The sequence below is a fragment of the Amphiura filiformis genome, chromosome 18 (assembly GCF_039555335.1).
Source record: "Amphiura filiformis chromosome 18, Afil_fr2py, whole genome shotgun sequence".
Classification (NCBI taxonomy): domain Eukaryota; kingdom Metazoa; phylum Echinodermata; class Ophiuroidea; order Amphilepidida; family Amphiuridae; genus Amphiura; species Amphiura filiformis.
Window position 1 is genome coordinate 19,827,344 of NC_092645.1, and position 24,202 is coordinate 19,851,545.

Genomic DNA, 24,202 nt, shown 5'->3' on the forward strand with positions numbered 1-24,202 from the left:
GGGGCATTCTGCAAGCCAGGAGTACATTTAATGTCCTTTGTGAATGGGGCACAGTATGTACACAATTGGCATTCACAAGACATCAACTCAGCAGCCTAGAGATCTCAACTACCAACTTGTGATTTAACGCTAGTTTTGTCGGAGCGTATCACAAATAGGAGAACAAAAACCAAATAATGTTCATAATAAATACTATAACTTTACAACCAAGTATGTTGGAATGTAAAGGTCTGTTCATACTACTCTGCAATAATTATTGCTTTACAGTGCAGTATGATGCCACACTGCATGGTACTGCAAAATATTGCATTGCGGTATCGTAACAAAGTTAAATACATTTTAACTTGGATATGTGATGAGTCGAGTTGCGGCAAAAAGCAATCAATATATCGAGAATGCAAGGCACCGCAAAGCACTAGTGCAGCATAGTACGAACGGACCTTAAAGATGACAGCAATGGGTTATTCCATTTTTCAAGAACATCTTCCACAGAGGGAGTAAGAATTTCAAACAGAATTAGCACATTAACCACCTCCATTTGAAACTGACACTCCCCCTCTGTGGAAGATTCAGATTGAATCTTTGTCAAAGGGCATAAGCAATTCAAATGGAGCTGCCTAATGTGTTCATTCCATTTGGAATTTATACTCCCCCTGTAAAAAATATTTCCAACATCTTCCACAGGGGGGATGTGGATTTCAAACAGAATAGCCTAACAGCATACTTGGTTACTGTGCAAGCTGATGATGATAACTAAATTGTCAAAAATGCCAACTTTGGTCTGATCAGATCAGATTATGTCACACACTAAACAAAAACAAAAAAAAGTAAAAAAAAGTAAATACAATTCAACTTCAGTGCTAAGGTTATGATCGGTTTAAAATTTATGTATAGTTATTCAGTGCATACTGGGTGCATATGCTGGTCTTTTTATTGCAAAATGATGTGTGCCGCTTTCTACCCTCTTTTTATAATGGAATATATGAAAAAAATTCATTTTATTGGTCAACATGAATTCAGTTTCAAAACATGGTAAACAAGATACTTGAAAGGGAGAATGCATCATTTAGCCCCTTATTGCACATAGAGAGGATTCTCTGTGTTCTTTTGCAAAAGTTATGCTACAAATGTGGGAAATGATGCCCTTATTTTTACTAACTACAGTCTCCCTTTTCAAATGTTTGAATGTTTATCCACCATTTTGCAATAAAAGGACTAATATATGTGTGATAGTCACAGATTTGAGCAAAAGGAGGTTGATGACTTTTAAAACAATTAATATTCTCTAACAGGGGGTTGAGGGGCGGGGCTATTCAATTTGAAATCCATACACCCCTTATGTAAAACATTACCTTAATCTTCCACACAGGGAGTGTGAATTTCAAATGGAGTTACCCAAATAGGCAACTCCATTGGAAATCTACACCCCATATGTGGGAGATTAAGGTCATGTCTTCCATAGGGGTGTAAGGATTTCAACTGGAATAGCCCAAAACCTCCTGATTTCCTGAGAAGTTATAATAAGTTTTAGAGTCATCAACCTTTCCCTTTCCTGATAAAATTCGGTGACAAAAATGTTCATGCATATCATTCAAGAACATTACTGTAAGTGTGCCAGGATGGGTGAATCGCCGTGGCAACCATCTTGAGCTTATCTTTAAGAATTAAAAAAATCAACAACAAAAATCATGATAATGTGTCTTAATATGATGATTCAATACATACAGCGCCAGCGCCATGAAATATTTATATAGTTTATTAATGAACGTGCTAGCTTTACTGTGTTAATATTCATTTTTATTCAAAAATTTAGTCCTGTATTTTTCTGATAGTTGAAGATGACATGCATATTAAATTTGTTTCTTCAGTATACTTAAGAATACATGCATGAGTTTTATGACTGAAATTCAAACAGAACAACACTCTATATGATTGGTGGTGTAACTGAATTAGCTATAAAAATGTAAAGGACTGAACACTTTGAACACCACAATTTTTTTCATGCCAATGGAATTTTTTTAATGTGTTTTTCGGAAAAAATTAGACCTGCATAATTTTGTCAAATCAAAAGTTAATGAACAGGCTTTTTTTGGGGGGGGGGGGACATTGCAATTTGGTAATAAAAATAAACAGAGGTGTGATTCAAAGCTTGTGAAAGTCCTGAAAGTAGTAGAAAATCCATAAAAACAGCATGAAATTGGGCTAAAATGCCCCAAAACGGGCTGAAAATCAATAAAATTGAGTCAATTTTGGCCAAAAAAAGTCCAGGAAATCAGGAAAAAACCTGCAGAATCACAACCCTGAATAAAAGAGGGGAAAATAAAAACAAAAAATATCATAAAATCTGTTTATATTATTTCAACAAGGAACAACATTATTCTTTAAAACAAGCCAGCATATTTCTTTAAAAAAAACAACTGCTAAAACCATGAATTGTTCACTAATGACCCACATTTATTGATCCATCACATTATCAAAAGAATGTCACAAAATTTTTTTTTTTTAAAACCCATCATCAACTCACCGTATATTTCTTATTCTTCTCCCACGTCTGCGTATCCGACACATGTACACTTGTCTGATTGGCTGACATCACTGCTTTGTAAACTCCTTCGCACCGTCACAAGGAAAAAGAATCCCACAAATGATGATAAATTTGGTGATTTAAAAACCCAATTATATCCCCTGGTGATGCTCCAACACTTAGCGACGAGAGATCATAAAAAAAGGCTGAATGCCTTGTTGCGTGCTGTGCTCAGAGTGACCCCACGAGCAGATAGTCTTTTTACAGGTGGTGTGGTGATGATTTTGCCGTGGACTTTGGACCCGTCTTCGGGATAAGGTGCACCGGCTTGTTTGCACACAGCAGGCTGTTATCTGTGTCGTGACATCATTGCTGTTGATAAGAAACAAACAAAAATAAAGCAATAATTGACTCGTTGAATGTTATTTTGTCAAGTGACATGTATCAATTGCTAAATTTTGGCTATTCCAGTTGAAATTCACATACCCTATGGAAGATGTCACCTTAATTTCCCACACAGGGAGTGTGAATTTCAAATGGGGTACCTGAATGGGTGACTTCAATTGAAATCTACACCCCCTGAGGTAATGTCTTCCTTAGGTGGTATGATTTTAACTGGAAGAGCCCCCTTAGAATGATTGGTTGTTCAGGAGGATGTTGAACTTTTATTTTCATTCCTTCCTAGAATGAAAACAAGAAATGTCTTTAAAAGACAACGCCATGGATGAAGATCATGTTTCAATGTAACAAAGAAATGTAACAAAAGTATTTTAAGCAAAAACATGCATCATCATCTTAATACAATTTTTCATTTAATTAAGTATTTTGATGATTCCCAATCAATTTAACCATTGTTATTGTGTTTTGTACAGAATTGGCCTATATTGTGAAATACATGGTGATGTGTAGTTTGAGGAGAGAAAACTTTGGAAATTGTACATATCTGAAGTCATCACAACGTCGCCCCAATGACCCCCTTGCTATGGGACATTATTAGAGATAGCAGTTTCAGTTTGGGTCTTCCATTTGAAATCAGACATGCCCCTGTAGACGATTAAAACATACATCTTGCTCAGAGGGAGTATGTTTACCAAATGGAAGTGGCTAGGGTTAATTATTTTGATACCCATACTCCCTTGTACACCGATTTACCTGTAATATCTGTAAAGTTGACCCATTGAAATTTAAATCATTTGATTTTAATTTTGTCAAATCATTGTTATGTATGACTTGTGAATAAAGATGATATGATAATATGCTAATAGCGATGAGTTGCAAATTTAAAAATGCAATTTATAAATAATCAAATTCGATATAAACAAATGTGAACCTTTCAGTAAAAATGAGGGTGATGTTTAAAAGTTGTTTTCGAGTAGCAGGCTAAGGTTATGTTTTATTTATTTACTTCCATATATAACAATGAATCCATTTATTTATTTAACATGTAGGACTCTTTTTGAGGGCAATAAGTTGTTTTCGAGTAACAGTTTCTTTATGCCTTTGAATAAATTCATCAGGTCTATAGATTATCCATGACATAAAGAATTTCATCATATCTAGACTGGTCAGTCAAAAGTTACGTTTATGGACGTATGCTACTCCTAGAGTCGCCAGATCAATATCACACAGCACTACAAAACGCAACGCTGCTGATGAAGTCAACCGATGGTTGGTGAAACATCCAGAAAAGTTTTGATTGGTCTAGATGTGATGAATTTCTTTATGTTATAGTTTCTTTATATGCCATGGGGTAGTGCATACTAGGGAAGATCAAGAACCGCATATTGAAACATACAGTGGTACTGTAGTGTAATTTCTGAAGGAATTTTGGGGTGGCAAAGTTATATAGTGTCTGGGGGAAGCAGCGAACACATCCTCTGGGAGGGGTGAGGGTGATGTGGTCAAACGGTTAAGGCCTTGCGCTGTTGGCAGGAGGAGGTGTGAATTCACTTTCTTTCCTAAAATGTTCCTATATGGTCAGGAATCCTGCAATTACATGTATGTATGTTAATTTGTAGAATATAATTGTAGTATTTCTTCTATACCCCCATACACTGCTTAGTCCAAAAAGTATTTCAAAAAAAGGATTTCCAAAAAGTGGACCTTTTTCAAATGAAAAGTGTGATTTAACAAGGAGCAATTTAACAAAATAAGGCATTCAAAAAGTTCAAGGTAATTTTTAGGAGGTTTAGGTCCACTTATCACAAAAAAATCTCCACAAGATCATTTTTCATTCAAAAATGTCCACTTTTTGGAAGTGCTGCACCCCCAAATAAATCCCACATATGGGCCCGGGGTACTCAAGTTTGGTTTTGGTAGGGACGTGCGCTGAGATTTTGGAAGTAGACCCATAAATATACCAATTTTTCAAGAAATTTGGACCCATTGATATACCAAAAGTCAAAATTTTGGCGAATTTACCCAAAATTGTCTTAATTTTTACAAATTTTGGGAAAATTTTGGGAAAATTTTGAAAATTTTGGCTAGATTGAGGAAAAATTGGGCTGTTTTCCGAAAAAATTGAGAAAATTTTGAAAAAAGGACCCATTCATATACCAAAATAGGCTTTGAAAAGGGGTCATTGATATACCAGAAGGCTGAAAATGCTACCCATGTTTTATGCACGTCCCAGTATGATCATTTGTACTGAGTACCCCCGGATATGGGCCTGGGACGAATCTGCAAAGCAGTTTATGTAAGACTTGCAGCAACAATTTCTGCTCTCATTAAACATTACCTGCCGAATCAGGCTAGGATATAAATGGGCTATTCCAGTTAAAATCCATACACCCTCTGTGGAAGACATGATCATAAGCTTCCACACAGGGAGTGTGAATTTCAAATGAGACTGGATTAGAGACTAAGGTCAAGTCTCCCATAAGGGGTACATGAACTTCAAATGGAACAGCCCAATGTAATGTCTTTGAGGAGATAACATTAGTGCCAATAAAGCCAGTTAGGCAAAAACTAAATAGTACTGTTCCATCACATTGGATCCATTTGTAATTTTTAAATTAAAATGTCTGAGTTGAAGCCTTCCAGCCCAAATGTTAGGGACTGTTTGATACACATTTACATTGGGGTGGGGGTGAGAAGAGGAACTCAATTTTTTTTTTAAATTTTTTTATTCCCTGTGCTTGGAACTGATGGAGGAAGAAAAGACATACATTATGAGCCATCAGTTCCCAACGATCATGAACAATAATTACATAATCAAAATATTCTTTTTGAGCAACAGGTACAAAGAGAGACAGACGAGGCAAAGACTATGGACGAAGACAACGAACACTCACACTTGGCCAAAAAATTGATCCCTGTATAATATGTTCATTTTGAAAGTTCTTATTTTTTCTGTATTGTAAGAATTTACGACTTCTCTTCATCTCAAGATAAATTTTCACTTGGATCATTAGGGATGTTTCCCTTTACCTTTTTACTCATCCATCAAGAAATTGGCCAAAATGTAATCGGGTTACCTTTCCAGCATGATTTGGAATAACTGTGTAATTTAGGCCTATACTTTAAATTAGAGACAATAATGTTAATATCTTCACCCCCACAAGCCCTTAGTTTGAGACATACCTACAGGTAAAGCAAAAATTGTACGATTTCCGTCCAATTTTAATTTTGTTATAATTACCCAAAATGCTGATGTTAGTAATAACTGTCGGTTTATGTCCATTTGAAGCTGATAACAATGTAAAGTGGATAAAACCCCACTTGCTATTTTGTCCGTTTAACATGGAGTTCTATGGAGGACATAAAGTCACGATTATGACTTTATGTCAAAATTGCCCTGTTGACCTACAAACAAAACAAATTTGGCAGATTCCATTTAGGTGTAAGATGGAATATGGGTAAACATTACAAATATGGTTACGCCATTAATTTGCTACTTTTAGTTACACCCAGTTACGTAGCCTGGGGTGTAAGAGAGGCGCCATTTTAAGGGTCATTTTTGAGAGTTGATTAATGAGCATGTGTAGCACTTTTATATTTGAGTGACCCCATAATTTAACTTCTCTTCATTCATAGTCCTCCATTTCCTCTTGGATTATTATTGACCAGCCCCTAACTTTTTCCTTTTTTCCAATCATCAAGGAAATGGTCATATATTGACCTACATCATAAGCACTTGTGCGCTACGTGACTGCCTAGAAAAAATATCACAAAATATCAAGCTTTAATAGCCAAGCTTTGCTGGCCTCGATATAAATGGAAATTTGTATTCATAAAATGATGTCAGTCATGGGCTGTTGCAGTTCAAATCCATCACCCCCTATGGAAGATATGACCTTAAGTGTAGACGAGGTATTGTTCGTTGAAGCAACCTAAAAATTGATTTTCATTATCTAGATCAATATATTATTGAAAATTAACACCTTGATGTTTTGCAAAAGCTCATTCTACAAATCGTATACTTTGCAACCTTGCTTAATTTATTGTTGTTAATTAGTTATGTACGTTTTACAAAAGTGTTGTTGTTTCAGCCCTCTTTACAACGTAACTCAAGAACCGCAGCACCTATAAAAGTATATCTGTGGTATTTTAATTCTTCTGCACGCTCGCTATGAATTGAGCAATGCAGTTTTTGCCAAAGCTCACTACCATTCGTAAAATACTGTGAACTACCAAATCACAACAGTTTAAAATAATTAATAACCTTAAGGGATCTAAAATGAGCGTTTATTGCTTCGATTAGTAGTTTTTTTTGGGACATGAGAGCACCTCAGACCTATCGAATTGCATTCTGAATACGAAGCATGTCTTTCTGATATCAAATAATTTTCATTTTTGAAAATTACAATATAATACAAATTTTATGACAAATTATAACAATTTGATATTTTTCAAATTTTGATATATAACAGTCCTCAGTAAATTATATAAATCTAATGATATATTCTTAAAGTGTATGTAAGCAGGAAGGAAAAGCCCGACGGTCAATTGAAAATTTTGACCTTTCATATTGAAGATATGGATTTTTTCCCAAAAAGACCTTTTTTTTTGTTGGTGTTTTGGGGAAAAAATCCATATCTTCAATACTGAAAAGGTCAAAATTTTCAATTGATCGTCGGCTTTTCATCCCACCTACATACACTTTAAGTATAAATCATCAGATTTATAAAGTTTACTTCAAGTACTGTTAAATATTAAAAATATCAATTTTTAATGATTTGCCATAAAATGTGTATTAAATTGCGAATTTCAAAAAATCGAAATTATTTGATATCAGAATGACATTCTTCGTATTCAGAATGCAATTCGATATGTCTGATGTGCTCTAATGTCCCACAATAAATACTGTCCAAACGTTCATACCCCAGCCCTTAATACTATAAAGAGTGTAGATTTTAAATGAAGCCATATAGACCATTTGAAATTCACACTCCCTTGTGTGTATAAAGATTAACTTTTGTGTCTTGGGTGTGTGGATTTCAACTGAAATATCCTGATAGTTCACCAAAAAACCAACCGCTTACAATGAATGCCCCCCCCCAAAAAAAATCTGCACCTTAGTCCAAAAAGGTCCAAATTTTGAAAAAAGTTCCATTTTTTCAAAATTAGCACCCCCCCCAATAAATCCTGGTTATGGGCCCAGTGTCTGCAATAAGTGCGTAGCAGTAGCAAAATGCTACACAATTTTCATCATTTACTACACAATTTTGGAATGTGTAGCAAATTTGTACCATCCATAAGCATTCGCTCCCAAATTTGGTGAGCATTTTTGCTACACAAATGCGGACCCTGTATGGGCCTGCAGGTAACCCCATTTGAGATTCACACTCCTTGTGTGGAAGATCAAGGTTGTGTCTCCAATAGGTGTGTATGTCAAAAACAGGGTCCTCAATTTTATAACATCAAGTAGGCGTGTGTGTGGGGGTGTGTATGCAAGTGGGTGGAAAGGGCATTACTGTGTTATAGAGACAGCTTTCCATAACATGGTTAGGCAAGAGATTTGGCTGTGCATATTGCAGCACTTTAATACTCTGGTGCTTCCTACATATATATAATTTATATTTTGTCATTTTAACCTGTTAAGACAACTCACAAGAAACCTATCACTTCAAATTAACCTGCCTGACTTCAGGGATGAAGAGCTTGTCTACCTGTCACCAAAGGGGCTATTCCAGATGAAATCCATACACCCCCTGTAGAAGACATAACCTTAATCTCCCACACAGATTTCAAATAAAGTCAATCATTTAGGCAACCACATTTGAAATTCACACCCTGTGTAGAAGATTAAGGTTATGTCTTCCACAGGGGTGTATGGATTTCAACTGAATAGCATAAATCAGCCTTGTCATATCTCTGTTCTGTCAAGATTATATATGAAATGATGGAGAAAAATTGCCAATTGTAGCTTCACTACGTTTTAGTTTACGATACAGCCAAATGAAATATCCAAACTCATTTCATTGCAAAAACAGCACAGTAACACTTAAGAAATACTTGAACACTTGAATGAGAAGGTATAGGGGTGTTAATAAACACTAAAATAACACTAAAACATGTAAAAAATATGAAAATGTGTATGTTTTTAACACAAGATAGTGTTAAAAGTGTAGTTTTTAACATCTGTGTTAAAAACCATAAACATATTTTTACGTGTTTTAGTGTGTTATTTTAGTGCTTATAAATTAACACCCTTATATCTTCACTGTACAAAATAAGTGTTTGTTAAGTGTTAAAGTGTTTATTAAGTGTTGCTCTGCTGTTTTTGCAGTGTTGAATTTTCTTATTTTCAAGTATACATGAAAATAATGATATCTCAATGACCCCTGTAGTCCAATTTTCATACAAATTCAGGCGGCGGATGACATGATCGAGCCGGCAACTTGTGAAACCGTCCGGCCGTATGGCATTTTCCAAAATAGTCGGTTAGTTTTGTGGGGTTCATTATCGAGCCCGAACGGTTTTAGCTTGTATTTATATTATTTATCAACATAGGCCTATTTGTTTGTGATATTTCAAGCGCTTTTAAAATTTCAAAATAATCCCATTCAATTACACGGTTGACGATGAAACTTTACTGAATTTAGAGAATGCAATGCGGCCACCACCTAGTATATTACAGCTTGTAATTTGCATAAGAATAGCAAAATGAAAAAACTATTTTCCTCAAAAAATTACTTTATCAAATCATATCCTTTTGCTCCAATTGAAGAAGCTCCATCTGCATAATATTTCATGAGGATACTACTCAAGTACATGTAACAACCTGTTATCTAATGCTGATATAAAGATAAACTTTGAACTAGAATTTTCATCAATAACAAGGTAAAGTGAAATAAACCTCACTGGCTATTTTAGCCCTTTCACACAGAGTTCTATGGGGACTAATATCTGAATACAATGTATGACATTATGTCAAAATTGCTCTGCAAACCTAACAAAAACAACAAATTTGGCTGATTCCATTAAGGGGTGGGGTATGAACGTTTGGACAGTATTTATTTTGGGACATTAGAGCACATCAGACATATCGAATTGCATTCTGAATACGAAGAATGTCATTCTAATATCAAATAATTTTGATTTTTGAAATTCGCAATTTAATACACATTTTATGGCAAATCATTAAAATTGATATTTTGATATTTAACAGTACTTGAAGGAAACTTTATAAATCTGATGATTTATACTTAAAGTGTATGTTGGTGGGATGAAAAGCCGACGATCAATTGAAAATTTTGACCTTTCGTATTGAAGATATGGATTTTTTTCCCCAAAACACAAAAAAAAAAATTAGGTCTTTTTGGGAAAAAATCCATATCTTCAATATGAAAGGTCAAAATTTTCAATTGACCGTCGGCTTTTCCTCCCTGCTACATACACTTTAAGAATATATCATTAGATTTATATAATTTACTTCGAGGACTGTTATATATCAAACATTTGAAAAATATCAAATTTTTATAATTTGTCATAAAATTTGTATTATATTGTGATTTTCAAAAATGAAAATTATTTGATATCAGAAAGACATGCTTCAGATTCAGAATGCGATTCGATAGGTCTGAGGTGCTCTCATGTCCCACAAAAAATACTGTCGAAACGCAATAAACGCTCATTTTAGATCCCTTAAGGGAAGGGGTATGAACGTTTAAACAGTATTTATTGTGGGACATTAGAGCACATCAGACATATCGAATTGCATTCTGAATACGAAGAATGTCCTTCTGATATCAAATAATTTTGCTTTTTTGAAATTCGCAATGTAATACAATTTTTATGGCAAATCATTAAAAATTGATATTTTTGATATTTAACAGTACTCAAAGTAAACTTTATAAATCTGATGATTTATACTTTAAGTGTATGTAGGTGGGATTAACGATCAATTGAAAATTTTGACCTTTCATATTGAAGATATGGATTTTTTCCCCAAAACCAAAAAAAATAGGTCTTTGGGGAAAAAAATCCATATCTTCAATATAAAAGGGCAAAATTTTCAATTGATCGTCGGCTTTTCCTCCTAGCTACATACACTTTATGAATATATCATTAGATTTATAAAATTTATATCGAGGACTGTTATATATCAAAATTTTGAAAAATATCAAATTTTAATAATTTGTCATAAAATTTGTATTATATTGTGAATTTCAAAAAATGAAAATTATTTGATATCAGAAAGGCATGCTTCGTATTCAGACTGCAATTTGATACGTCTGAGGTGCTCTCATGTCCCACAAAAAATACTGTCGAAACGCCATAAACGCTCATTCTAGATCCCTTAAGGTGTAAGTGTTAGTTAAGACATGTGTAAACATTACAAAAATATGCTCCAAAAAATCAGGTTTGAAAAAAATGAACCAATTTCACATTATATATTCCTACATTATGGCTTGAAGTAAGCCTCTACTTATTTCTTTTCTTACATATCTTTATGGTGAGCACTGGTCCATTTAAACAATTTAGCGGTATAAAATCTCATTATTTGTTTTTTAACTTAAACAGATGTTAGCATCTCCAGGCGTGATATATCATTCTAAGACGTGCACACGGTTAAATTAGATTTTCATGAAATATTATAGATGAATTATAAAACATTGGTGTGGAAAGAAAAAGTGCTCTAGGACAGACTCCTACTCACTAAATGAATGTGGAGCTACATTGCGCTATTCCATTAAAAATCCACACTCCCCCTGTGGAAAATTTTGGGAATATCTTCCACAGAGGGAGTATGAATTTCAAATGGAATGAGAACATTAGGCAGCTTTAATTGAAACTCATCCTCCCTCTGTTGAAGATCAAGGTTGAATCTTTCTCAGAGGGTGTATGCAATTCAAATGGAGCTGCCTAATGTATTAATTCCATTTGAAATTCATACTCCCCCTGAACAAATTTATTTGGAGAGGATGATGCACGAGTGAGCTGAAGCTATCATGACAGCCCCCCCCAAATCCCATAGGTTATTCCAGTTGAAATCAATACACCCCCTATGGAAGACATTCCACACTAGCCCTACCACAGGGCCTTTTTCTTAATGAAAACTGCTAAACCCAGTGACCACTCAACATAAAAGGCAGAATGTTGTGATTGCCAGAGACTTCCCTTCAAGCATGGCTCAGGGTGTTCAGCTGGCAAAACCACCATACTTGGACTAATTCCACTTCTACCTTGAAGGTTCAGATCCTTAAGATTATTGTCCATCTGAACATACATATTACATGGGATATTCCAGTTGAAATCCATACACCCCTATGGAAGACATGACCTTATAATCACCAACACAAGAGGTGTATATAATTTCAAATGGAGTCGCCCATTCAGGTACAGGGTGTCCCAGAATGATTTGTACCGTGTTTGCAAAAAAATAACTAAAAATAGAAGACGGGCAGTGTATCTATTTTTGATACCAGCATTATAATGTTGGACATGTCTCCTACTTATTCTGTTAATTTCAGCACGCTACCTTTATTTGTTTTGGCGTGCCATGCAATAATGTAAAATCGATGAAAAACGACTCGCATACCTTTGAAAAATGGCACGATACGATTAAATGAAGAACGTGGGATGTTTGGCACAGCATTTCGACGACAACTACTGTTGGGGTCACGCCTTAAAGCTTGCCGGACAGCTGCAATGTTCGCTCTAGTTCTTACAGTCTTACGAGCACCTGAAGCTTCACTCTGCCGATTCCTGACAATTCCGTTTCGTCAAACTTCTTTACGTTATACACTATCGCCTAATGAATCTTCTTTATGCGTCTCAACATAGCTGCCGGTTTGCCAGTAAGTTTTTGAAAGAAATCCACGCTACTGTACAGTAAATTGAGGAGCCGTCTTTTCTGTACCACAACCAGTTTGATCTCTGCAAGCATTTCAAATGACATGGACCTCACACCACATTAACTATATTTAAAACTACCGCCAAAGAGAGAATGGGATTAGGCCACAAATCCTTAATTCCATATGATGATTGCTTCAGAACGTCATAAATAATAGATAGATATCGGCTATTTAGTGGAAATATGAACAGGGCACAACTAAAATACCTGCATAACTTTTTCCAAATAACTTTGTGCTGAACGGTTAGTAATGTTACAGATTTTCAAAATAGTTTGCGTTGTCAAAACTTAGAATTCACCATTTTTACGCAATCTTCTATAACTTCTACTAGAAACGTCAAATTTTTAAAATCTAAAAAATCTGAGAAAGCTAAATATATGTAGAACTAAAAATGCAAGACAATATGACCATTCAACATGCCCTTCATACCTAAAAAATTCCATCTTTCCCGGTACAGATCATTCTGGGACACCCTGTATCTCCATTTGAAATTCACACACCCTGTGTGGGCAGGAACGGACTGGTGGTTTTAGGCGGCCGTGGCAAATTTATTAAGACCGGCCCTATTACTCAAATATAGCGCAGCGAGCGTAGCGACTAGCGCATAGGGGTCCAGGGGCCCAGCGTAAGGGCCCCTGGTAGGGTCCAGGGCAAAGCCCTGGTGGGGTGCAGGGGCGAAGCCCCGGACAACTAAGGGTTTTAGCTATTCTAGGGGGTCAGGAAGCCCGGATTTGACAACGATTTCTGAAGCCAAATTCCATTTGTACAGACTTGAAATATTCTTTATCCATCGTTACTCACTTGCAATAATCAAGATGAAACCAACAGTTATTCAATTTATAAGTAGTGTGCATGTTTTATGTTTTGACTCATTTGCACACATATAGAATTACATCTTTGCAGAACTGTATCATATTGTGAGTATATTCAATCATTAAAAGACAAATGCTAAAAATAGGCCTACTGGGTAAAGGTTAATAGGAACTTTTTTAAAACTATTGCGATTTGGTAGTTCACAGCATCTAGCTTAATGGTGAGCTTTGGCAAAAATTGCATTGATCATTTCATAGCGAAGCGTGATAAAACTCCACAGTGGCGTAGATTTGTTTTTGACATTGGGGTTGGAAAAATATTCTTGAAATAACACATTTTGGCGACATTATAAGTTTATTGTACAAATGCGCGCAAAGCGCACAGACATTTTTGGCATATTGAAGCTAAACTGGTGATGATGCAGTGGAATAAATTGACACTTTTTAGGCTAAAATGGCCAAATATGAGATTGATTTGGTCAGAAACTCACATAGGCCTACAGGTGTCATCATGGGGGGGCTTGTATGGACCATCCCCTTTTAAAATATTGGGGAATTTATCCCCCATCCCCGGGATCTACGCCTATGAGTTGAAACATCAAAAGGGAAAGAAATTGAGTATTGAACTGAGTAATGTGGCTGTAAGTATTATGTAATGTAATCCCTGCATTACAAGGAGCAACTCAGCCCAGAGGTTTTCGAATGATGGTCTAGCCGTGCTAGTTTTAACAGCTAATGGTGGTCCAAAGGGCCAAAGGCCGGGGGGGGGGGGGGCACTCACTATTCACTAAAAATGAGTGAAGCGATGTGCAGTGCGGCCACAACCCACATTAACCCCAATTTTTCAACTCCCTCTCACTCAATGACCACTTTTTTATTTTTTATTTTACTGAATTACTGAACTCCTCACTCAATGACCCCTATTTTTTCTTTTCCTGTCACAAAAAGACCTCCCTTTGTAAAGAATTTTTGACAAATTTCTGGTAGTCTTTCACCGTTGTTTCTCAAAAAAAAATCCCATTTTGATGACTTTTGAAAAACAATTATCAAAAATTTGTCAACTTTGATATTTTGACCCAAGTTTTGTCCCAGTCTCACTGAAAGAACCCCCTTTTGAGGCCTCCTTACTGAATGACCCCCTTGGTTATATGGCGTCGCAGCTCTCGCCAAAAGACCCCTTTAGCATGTATAGTTTCAAACTGGTGTCCCATGTCCGCACTTTTCGAAAGCCGAGTGCCTGTAGGCATATCAGCCCCTATTTCTACAGGCCTTAGGCCCTATCACTATGCAGACAAACAGCGGGCACACTGTGTATAGGCCCTTATAATTATTACTCACCCCCTCTATGATCCCCCTCCTTTCTTCTCTTTTCCTTTCTTTCTCCTATCTGCCTAATACCAAATGCCCATACCGGCCCTAGCCTCATTCCGCAGCCGCAATGAAATACCAATATTCCATTGACAGCCAGCCCAATATTTTGCTGTTGGCAAGTTAAATTTAAAAATGTTACTGTATCGCATCTAGAGTATTGGCCTTCTGCTGTGTTTACTTTCTAGAGAATTGATTCAAAAGTCCATTTGTAGGTGATGCCGCGACGGTGTACTAGTGGCCGGCCTGTAATAGCTTAGTGTTAGGGCCTATACCTTAAGCCCTATTCCTCTTTCTCTTTTTTCTCCCCTTCTCCTTTCTTTTCCTTTTTCTTTCTTTTTCTCTTCTTTTTGAGCAACCGGCCCTGAGCGGCCCAGAGCCAAGCGGCCCATGTGGCGATCGCCACAACGCCACAGTGGCCAGTCCGCCTCTGTGTGTGGGAGATTAAGGCCATGTCTTCTATAGGGGGTGTAAGGCTATCAAAAGGAATAGCCTAATTTATCCCATCTTCTTCACTCCAGTGTATCATTGAAAGCCCATCCATAAGTCATGTATGTTACTGTTTATAACATACCTCTTGTTTTAGTAATCTAAGTCATGGATGTTACTGTTTATAACACACGTCTTGTGTCAGTAATAGTTACTGTGAAGCTCATGAATAAATGTCAGACAGTTTTACCTGGCATGACCAGAAGTGTTTGATCTCCACTTTCTTCCTAGAACCCTTGGAAAATTACAAAGTGTGATGGGTTAGTGCATTGGCCTATTATATACTTGAAGTTTCATGATGGTATTTCAATCCCTACATTTATAAACTTTTCCTGTAAACTTTCGACGAAAGCGTATTATAAGCCTACATCGCATATTTACTCCGTTGAAATGCACTTGTCTGACTGGCTGCTCCAGAGGCGATCTCCTGATGCCAAGTGGAAATTTATTAATGAACTTCCATCAAAAACGTTGTAACCTCCAACTTTGCAACATCACAATACGCGCTCGTCAAAGGTTCACATCAAATATTATATACATTGTATGCCACAGTGAGTAGATTCTGTCAGTCAGGCTGTTTGGGAATTTGTTGCAAATGACCCTAAAAATAACAAACACCTGTAAAAATGGCAAATTTTTCTTCGCTCACAATTTTGTCAGTCACAAAACGCAATCCTCTTTTGCAAAAACAAATCAACAAGAACAACAACATGAACAAAGTATGCTAGACCTGTGTTTTCAGTATATGATAGCCTATAGGTCACCCCGGTCATCCGGGTACTTATTTTACATGACGCTACAGTCGGCTACACTTACGCTTTTCAACCCACAATAGATCGTGCAGCTGAGCGACTACTTGAAGACTTGTAGCAGAGCTCATTCAGTTGTTTACGTTCTGTTTTGACCTCGAATCGAGCAAATTTCTCGGCCGATTTCGGTAAAATCAAGGTTAAATACTTGGCGAAAATTGCATTTTATGTGAAGCTGAACACATGAACATGTAGAGGAGAGTCTTTATTTTTGTTGTTGGCTGGAGGCCCCATGTTGAGAAGTTAAAGAAATGGTAGTATTTTGGCCGATTTGAAAAGGGACAAACCACAGAAAACTACAAATTTGACTTCTGAATCGGATTTGTTGTCAACGGAGGTCAACGACTTGTGACGTCACTCCGGGGTCACCTATTGTTTGTATAATTCAATTGTCAAAAATGCCTTTCACTTGGCCTCTGTGGACCAGATTATGTCACATAATGTCAATGAGAAAAACAAGGACTTTCCACCGCTACCAAAATTATGCAGAAAAAGTGAGGATAAAATTGTTGATCAGATTCATCATCATCATCCTAACCCTAACCGCCTAAGGGCTTTTTGGCGATGGGAAGGGAAAGAAGGAAGGAATAAAGAGAGAAAAGAAGGAAAGAAGTTGTTTGCTCTGGGTGGGATTCGAACCCGAGACCCCTCGCATGCCAGGCACTGGGTCGGCGACACTTTGCCACGGGTCTTGGGCTTCGCTGGCCAGCGAAACCGTGCCTATATATCACTTAGGGCGATTGCGCCATCACACCACGTGGGATGCATGCACGAACAGCGCATATATCAAGTAGTATTTTGTAGTATACCGTCCTGTTAGGGTTAAGCCATCATCGACCCACTGCAGGTTGAAGGCCTTTCCAAGGTGACACAACCTGATTTATCCCACATCTTTCTCATCCAGGTTACATTAAGAAATTGTGCAATTTCATCCCACATCTAACTTCTGCCTTCCTGGGTGCCTGGTACCATTTCTAGGTATCCATTCTGTAACCAGTTTGGTCCATCATCCATCTGATGTTTTAGCTAGGTGACCAGCCCAAGACCACTTCTTTTGTTTCAGTCTGGATAACATCGGTGACCTGTGTCATGCTTCTGATCCACTCACTTGATTTTCTGTCTCTTTTTATGATCCCAAGCATGCTCCTTTTCATACTGTGTTGAGCCACTCTAAACTTCTGCTCCATTCTCTGAGTCATGGCCCAAGTTTCTGAGCCATATGTCATGGCTGGGAGGACACACAGGTTGTAGACTTTCTTTTAAAGACATAATGGCATATTGCTCTGCATCACCTCATTCAATTGACACTATGTCCAAAAGCACCCTGTCCTACTCTTACTCTTCTTTTATCTAGATCGGATTATCCTCCTTTAAAATGCCAATACCCAACCAACCCTCCTTACAGTCCCACATTCAAGTCGTCAGTGAGTAGACTTAAGTTTCCTTCAAGAGGTAATTACACACGCACATTACACAGTAACATCTAATTTAACTCTAGGTTAGGAAGTGATTGACTCAAAATGGAACACTAATTGAACCACTTGCATTCTAGACAAATGGGTCACCCTTATATACTTGCTATGGCTGGGTGTTATTAAAGGCACCCAAAATCTAACGAAGAAAAGCTGTCAATTTGTTTGCTTGAGGAGGGTGGCGTGGGATTTTTATCCAAAAAAAATTACGGTGCGGTGCCACACAGACTTTCGGATGATGACTTTTTCTATCCCTACTTTTTGCTGTTTTTGCAACCTATCAGTATATATTTTTCACCAAAAGCACCCAAATTTCAATTTGCCTATATTGAGCACTTTTGCTTTAAAAATGTACCCAACTGGGCGTATTGGTCTTCACTGAAAACCCACCAATCAATATACCAAAATCACTGAAGATGTACCCCAAAACTGTGTCACATCACAGTACACTTTCAACCAGGGAGATCCATGTCTGGGGTGGGTTGCAGTTTTCCCACCAGGTCCAAATATTATCTGCAAAATATGAAAACTATGGAGTCCCAAACATTATTTTGTTGTGTCTTTGGACACAAATTCTGACACGATTACCACATTTTAGTCTCAAATGATGGTGTGTCCAGGTGAACCCTATATTACAAAATTTGAAAAATATGGAGTCCTTGTTGATTTTACTGTGCTAAAACTAAAGACCCCAAAACTTGGTGTAACAGGAACCAGGGACTGTCTTTTTAAGTTTCAAGCGAGAATTAAATAGCTCTTCTGGAGCCTTCAATGAGAGCTGTTTAGAGCATTTACAATAGAATGCAAGGAGAAAATGTTCAACTAAGGTACCCCCGGGATTTGAACCTTAGACGCCTCACAGGCCAAGCACGTGATCACCAGCCGGTAGCCACACAGATTACACTGGCCCGGCCAGCGATTCCCTGAGCATATAGCACTGAGGCCGATTCCATCATCATGCGCCACGTTTATCATCATGGTGTTTTGTGGTATTTATGTGTGTTAGGGTTAAAAATACCATTATTCAGTCATGACCCCATATTGGGCAATCTACCCGGTCAAAGTTTGGTTCTATCATGGCCGGATAAAAGAGGTTGGACTGTACTTTGGGTTATTCCTGGTATTCCAATTAAAATGTATACACCCGTATGGATGACATGACCATTATCTTTCACACAGGGGGTGTAGATTTCAAATGGAGTTACTGAATGAGTGACTCCATTTGAAATCGGCATCCCCTGTGTGGGAGATTAAGGTTATGTCTTCCATAGGGGGTGTATGGATTTCAACTGGAACAGCCAAATTCAGCCAAATATGGACTTGCATATACTGTAAAAGTGGTAATTTTCGAGCGTGTACATTTTCGCGCTTTGCCAATTTTGAATTACATTGCTTGTTTTTAATTTCAAAATTTTGAGTTTCCTTCAATATAGACCTATACATTAAAAGAACATATTCGAGTGTTTTTATTTTCGCGGTACATGTGTTGCAAGCGAAATGTGCAAAAATTAATGTACCGCAAAAACGCCCACTTTACAGTAGCACCTTCATAGGATGTCTACATGGTGCAAGTTCTAGTATCACTCTGAGTGTTGTGTCATTTGAAAAACGAGCATGGTGTATATATGCATGTTATGCAACATGTAACGGAAGCAAGTAAAGCACACTTTTAAGTGTTACAAAACATGACCCAGTAAAAGGTTGTGATGGGAGAGAGATTCGCTCTTAGGCATTCACCACGTATTGAAGTATTGCAATATGCTAGTGCTTTAAAGATTTATGAGCAGAACTAGAGGTATAGAAGTGGCAGACACGATAGGAGGGCGCTGCTCAAAATGGGTAATGTGCATAGGCCTATATATGCATGTTATGCAACATGTAGCGGAAGCCAGTGAAGCGCACCTTAAGTGTTGAAAAACATGACCCAGTAAAAGGTTGCGCTGGAAGAGAGATTCAGCTAGATTCACTCTTAGGTATTCACTACGTATTCATAAACCCTGGAAGATACTTCCCGGGTCTGTGATGCAATATGCGAGCTTTGCCCAAATTTGGAAAAGTATACAAAAAGTCCCAAAATTTCAGAATTTGCGAGCGTAGCCCTTGTCCTCATGGAAGAACAGAGGATACCTTAAAACATCCACTGAATGAGTAACCCAGGCAAAAGAAGAAATAAAACAAACAAGCGAGCCAAAAAATCAGGTTTTTTACGCTTTTTTGGACAACTTTTCCACTTTTCACAAAATCGCCCCTCCCCCTTGGAAAAAAGTCCACATTTTCAAAATCAGCACCCCCAAATGAAATCCTGCGTACGGGCCTGGCAAGCTTGATAAGATGTACAATGTATCACATTTACAATGTACCACATTTATGAACATTAGTTTTCTGGTGGTATGGTGTACTTGAGGATCGATTCGTAAACTGTGTATAAAACACTTGGGTAATGCAACACTTCGATGTATTTGTCATGGTAAATGATGGTGATCTTAAGCTTAGGCTAAAAAATAAATAAAAGGTTTGTCTCACAGCCCATGAGTGTTTTGAAAACAAATTCGAAAAATGCGATTTGTTTGTTGTTGTTTTTTTGTTGTTTTTTAATTCCTGACTTGGTATGGTATTTTTATGGTATTTTGAGAAATCTGATTTTCGCTGATTTTTCCGGAACAAACTAAAAAAAAAAAATTTGAAATAAAAAAAATTTCTGCATTTCTTTTTTATTCAAATCACAAAATGTTACAAATGTGCGCGCAAGCTTTGAGATGAACCTTTTATTTTTTTTGCCTTACCTCTAATATTTTCAATGACTAGTCTTTGTCGACAATTAAGCCATGCTTGTCGACAATCAGGAAATTGCTTTGTCGACAAAATTGTCGACAACAGCCTTGTCAACAACAGCCCTATAGTTTTTTTAATGGTAACCATTTATCTTGCCAATTTTCATAGGTTTTGAGTACTTTTAAGGTTCAAAAATAAGTAATAATTGAGCACAAAATGACAATATTATAAATAAAAAGCCCAATGCGAGGTGCTGTGTCATTTTCCTTTGACACAATATGCTTTTTGAAAGTGCTCAATTTTGATAGTTAAAGGCAACGATGTGCAGCACTGCTGGCCATCAGGATATGAAAGATGGATTTATCAGGATAAGGAATTGATTTTTGTCCTTCTTACTTCTGCATTTCCCCTGGTCAAGTTGAGCCATTATGAACTTGACCGTAAGAAAAAATCTTTTATAATAAACTTTATTGATTTTGTAGGTTTATATAAATACTGTGCATAGAGTGGTCTGTTGCAGCACAGATATTGGTGGTTGCAGTGATTTATCTAATCAAATTCCAATTTTGTTATTTTTAAAACCCAACAAATGTGCTAACTAGAAATCATATGACAAAGGATAGTCAGATAGTGCTGAAACAATGTTGTGGTGTTGAAATTAGGTTTCTCCCCACCCCCCAAAAATAATGTCTCAATTAAAGCTTGCAAACATTTTGAATTCCAATGTTAAATGCATTTTCCCTGTGAGATGCTTGAAACTTCCAATATCTTTGTACACAAAAAGAAATTTTCCACCGCCATACCACTTTTTTGTCATATCCCATGGTCTGGTTCATGACTATCAAGGGTAACTTTGAAAACAACAGGCTGTTCCATTTGAAATCCACACTACCCCTGTGGAAGATTTATCTGCAATTTTCAATGGAGGGGGCAGGAGTTTCAAATAGAATAGATAAATAGGTAGTTTCCATTTCAAATACTCACTCCAGTTGTGGAAGTTCTAGGTAAAGTCATAATACAGCAGGAGTATATAGGCTTCAAAATGATTAACGACAGACAACTCCATTTGCAAAACATACTCCCTCTGTGGAAGACTTTTCTTAAATCTTCCACAGGGGTACAGCAGATTTCAAATTGAATAGCACAATTCATGCATACAGGATCAGGGTTGCCAAACCCGCAATTTGGTAGCCCAATTGGGCGACTTTTGAAGATTTTCCCCGCGACTTTTGACAATTTCCTGTCCCATAGAAACCAATGGTTAAAAAAAAAATTGGCCGACTTTTCAACTTAAGCTCCCGCGACTGCTGATAGTTTCCTGCCCCATAGAAACCAATGGTAAAGAGAAAAATTGGGCGACTTTTCGATTATTTGACCCGCGATTCGGGCTGAAATCTTTTGGCAACCCTGTACAGGATCACCCTAGGCCAAATGACAAAAGATGGATCATTACAAACTTTGCCTGTATTCACCTATTTATCTTTCAAAACATTTAAGGCGGTACTACACCCCTGCCCAATTTTGTGCCTATTTTTGCATTTTTCTCAAAAATTATAGAGCATTGGTGACAAGTAAGATATGTATATTATAGGGGCAAGGACTACAACTGCTACACTGGAAATTTTTATTTCAGCACAGATAACAGTTGGTGAGTTACAGTCAAAAATTAGGGAAAACCACTATTTGATCAATGAATCAATAACTACTTGCCTTGCGTTGCTGAATTTTCAGTGCAGTAGTTATAGTCCTTGCCCCTATAATATACATATCTTACTTGTCACCAGTGCGCTATAATTTTTGAGAAAAATGCAAAAATGGGCAAAAAATTGGCCAGGGGTGTAGTACCCCCTTAACTAGTTTTTTACAAACGCAATCAAACTTTTTGATCCAGGTTCCCTCCTAACAAAAGGACTTTTGTTTTAGAGGATGTCATCAAACTGGCTTTTGGGTTGTTCCCCAAGTGGATACAAACAAAGAAGTGAACTGGTTCAAGAAAATGGGAACAAATGTTACATAAAAGAATTAACCAACATCCAGATTTTTGGCTCACTCGAATATTTTTTCAAATCCACAAACGCTTGCATCAAACACCTGCTCAAGCAGCCATTGATTTCCAATCATATCTCGGTCTCTGAACAGTTCTATAAAAATGGAAATTGCACAGGAACCTTCTGGGAGCGCCTTTCCATGAACTACCGTATTTTGATAAATTGTATGGCAAAATATTTCATATATATGTAGTTACTTTTTTTCCTATATGTAAACCATATTCTAATAATCTTAAATTTGTATCATTTTTTTCAACATAGTGACAATCAACCTTTTCACTTGTATTAATTTCCGCATAGTTCACTGCTTAAAAGCATAAAAATGAAAATAAAAAACAGACTAAATTTCATATCTCTTATAATTTTAAGCTCCTTACACCCTCCCTATATATATAAAATACAGATGCTGGGGGCAGGAAAATATTGAAGCTCATGTATTTTTCAAAGCAGTTGATATGTATAAATTACAATATTTATAACTCACATGACAAATGTATTTGCCTAAATGGGCATTTCGTGATCCACAGCCTCATCCCTACACTTTATATGTATAAAAAAGGTTGAGATTTTTATGCCATCAGAAACCTCTGTGCAAAAATGTCTGGCAGATTCAGCAAAATATTGTCAACTTTTTGTTTATATGACAGCATTCAAGCTTTGACTTTTTTATAAAGGGATGAAAACAATAAAAAAATCTTGATTGTTTATATGTTTCCAAGGGTAAAATATCATCTAGTTTCAGATTTTGGCACTTAAAACTCCCTATCTTTAATAGATTTCAAGAAAAATGCAATTTTATGTCAGATTTTGGCAGAAAATAGCCGGTTTGGGCTGACAAAAAAATTGACTTGCAGATTTCCTCTGAGTGTATGAACATAAACACTATTAAATAGAGCCTAATTTTCTATGCTAATTGTGTAACAAGGGTACAATTGTGATATTAAAAGCATTGAATAGGATCCATATATTTCTTTATTTTCGTAGCAGCAGTAGAAATTCGGGCGTTTGGGTGACAATTGATTTGGAAAAAGTATGATATTCGCATCATTTTGTATTTGAAAAGGCCATATCACCACAGTGGTATGAGCTATAGGGAAGCTTAAAGTGTCTTTTTGCTCAGTATTTCAATAGCTAAATGGTGATATAACAAATATAGTCCTTACCACAGCGAGCGTTTGATTGACGTAATAACATGCCTAGTCTTAGCTCAGTTAATGATACTCCCTTGCCAACTGACACAATTTCAAACTGGATTGAATTGGATATGCAGATCTGTAGTAGTATAGCCTACATCAATAAAGCAAATCAAATATTCGACTATGAATGAATTCCTCAGAGATAGCATTTGATTGGCATAATAACATGCCTCATCTTAGATTAGTTTATGATAGTCCTTGCCATCTGAACCAGATTTCAAAATGGATTGAATGCTAATATATACAGATGTGTCAGGGAAGCTATAGCAATAAAACAAACCTCTTGTGCATACTAAATAATACTAATTTATATTCCTCGCAGAGTGCCGTTTGATTGGCGTAATAGTAATAGCAGAAAAATAAAGCTTACAACAGGTCTAAAAATGTCAAGTGGTTTCTGGAGTTCTATGT

General features: G+C 36.7%; 1 protein-coding gene across 1 annotated transcript in view; it reads right to left on the minus strand.

Moving 5' to 3' along the window:
* Nucleotides 1-24,202, minus strand: part of LOC140139969 (serine/threonine-protein kinase Sgk1-like) — a 95,999-nt gene that overhangs the window by 31,190 nt on the left and 40,607 nt on the right. Inside the window, 2 exon segments of the mRNA XM_072161776.1 lie at nt 1,605-1,655; nt 2,525-2,896. Of these exon segments, the coding sequence (XP_072017877.1) occupies nt 1,605-1,655; nt 2,525-2,593 (120 nt within the window). The 5' untranslated portion in view covers nt 2,594-2,896.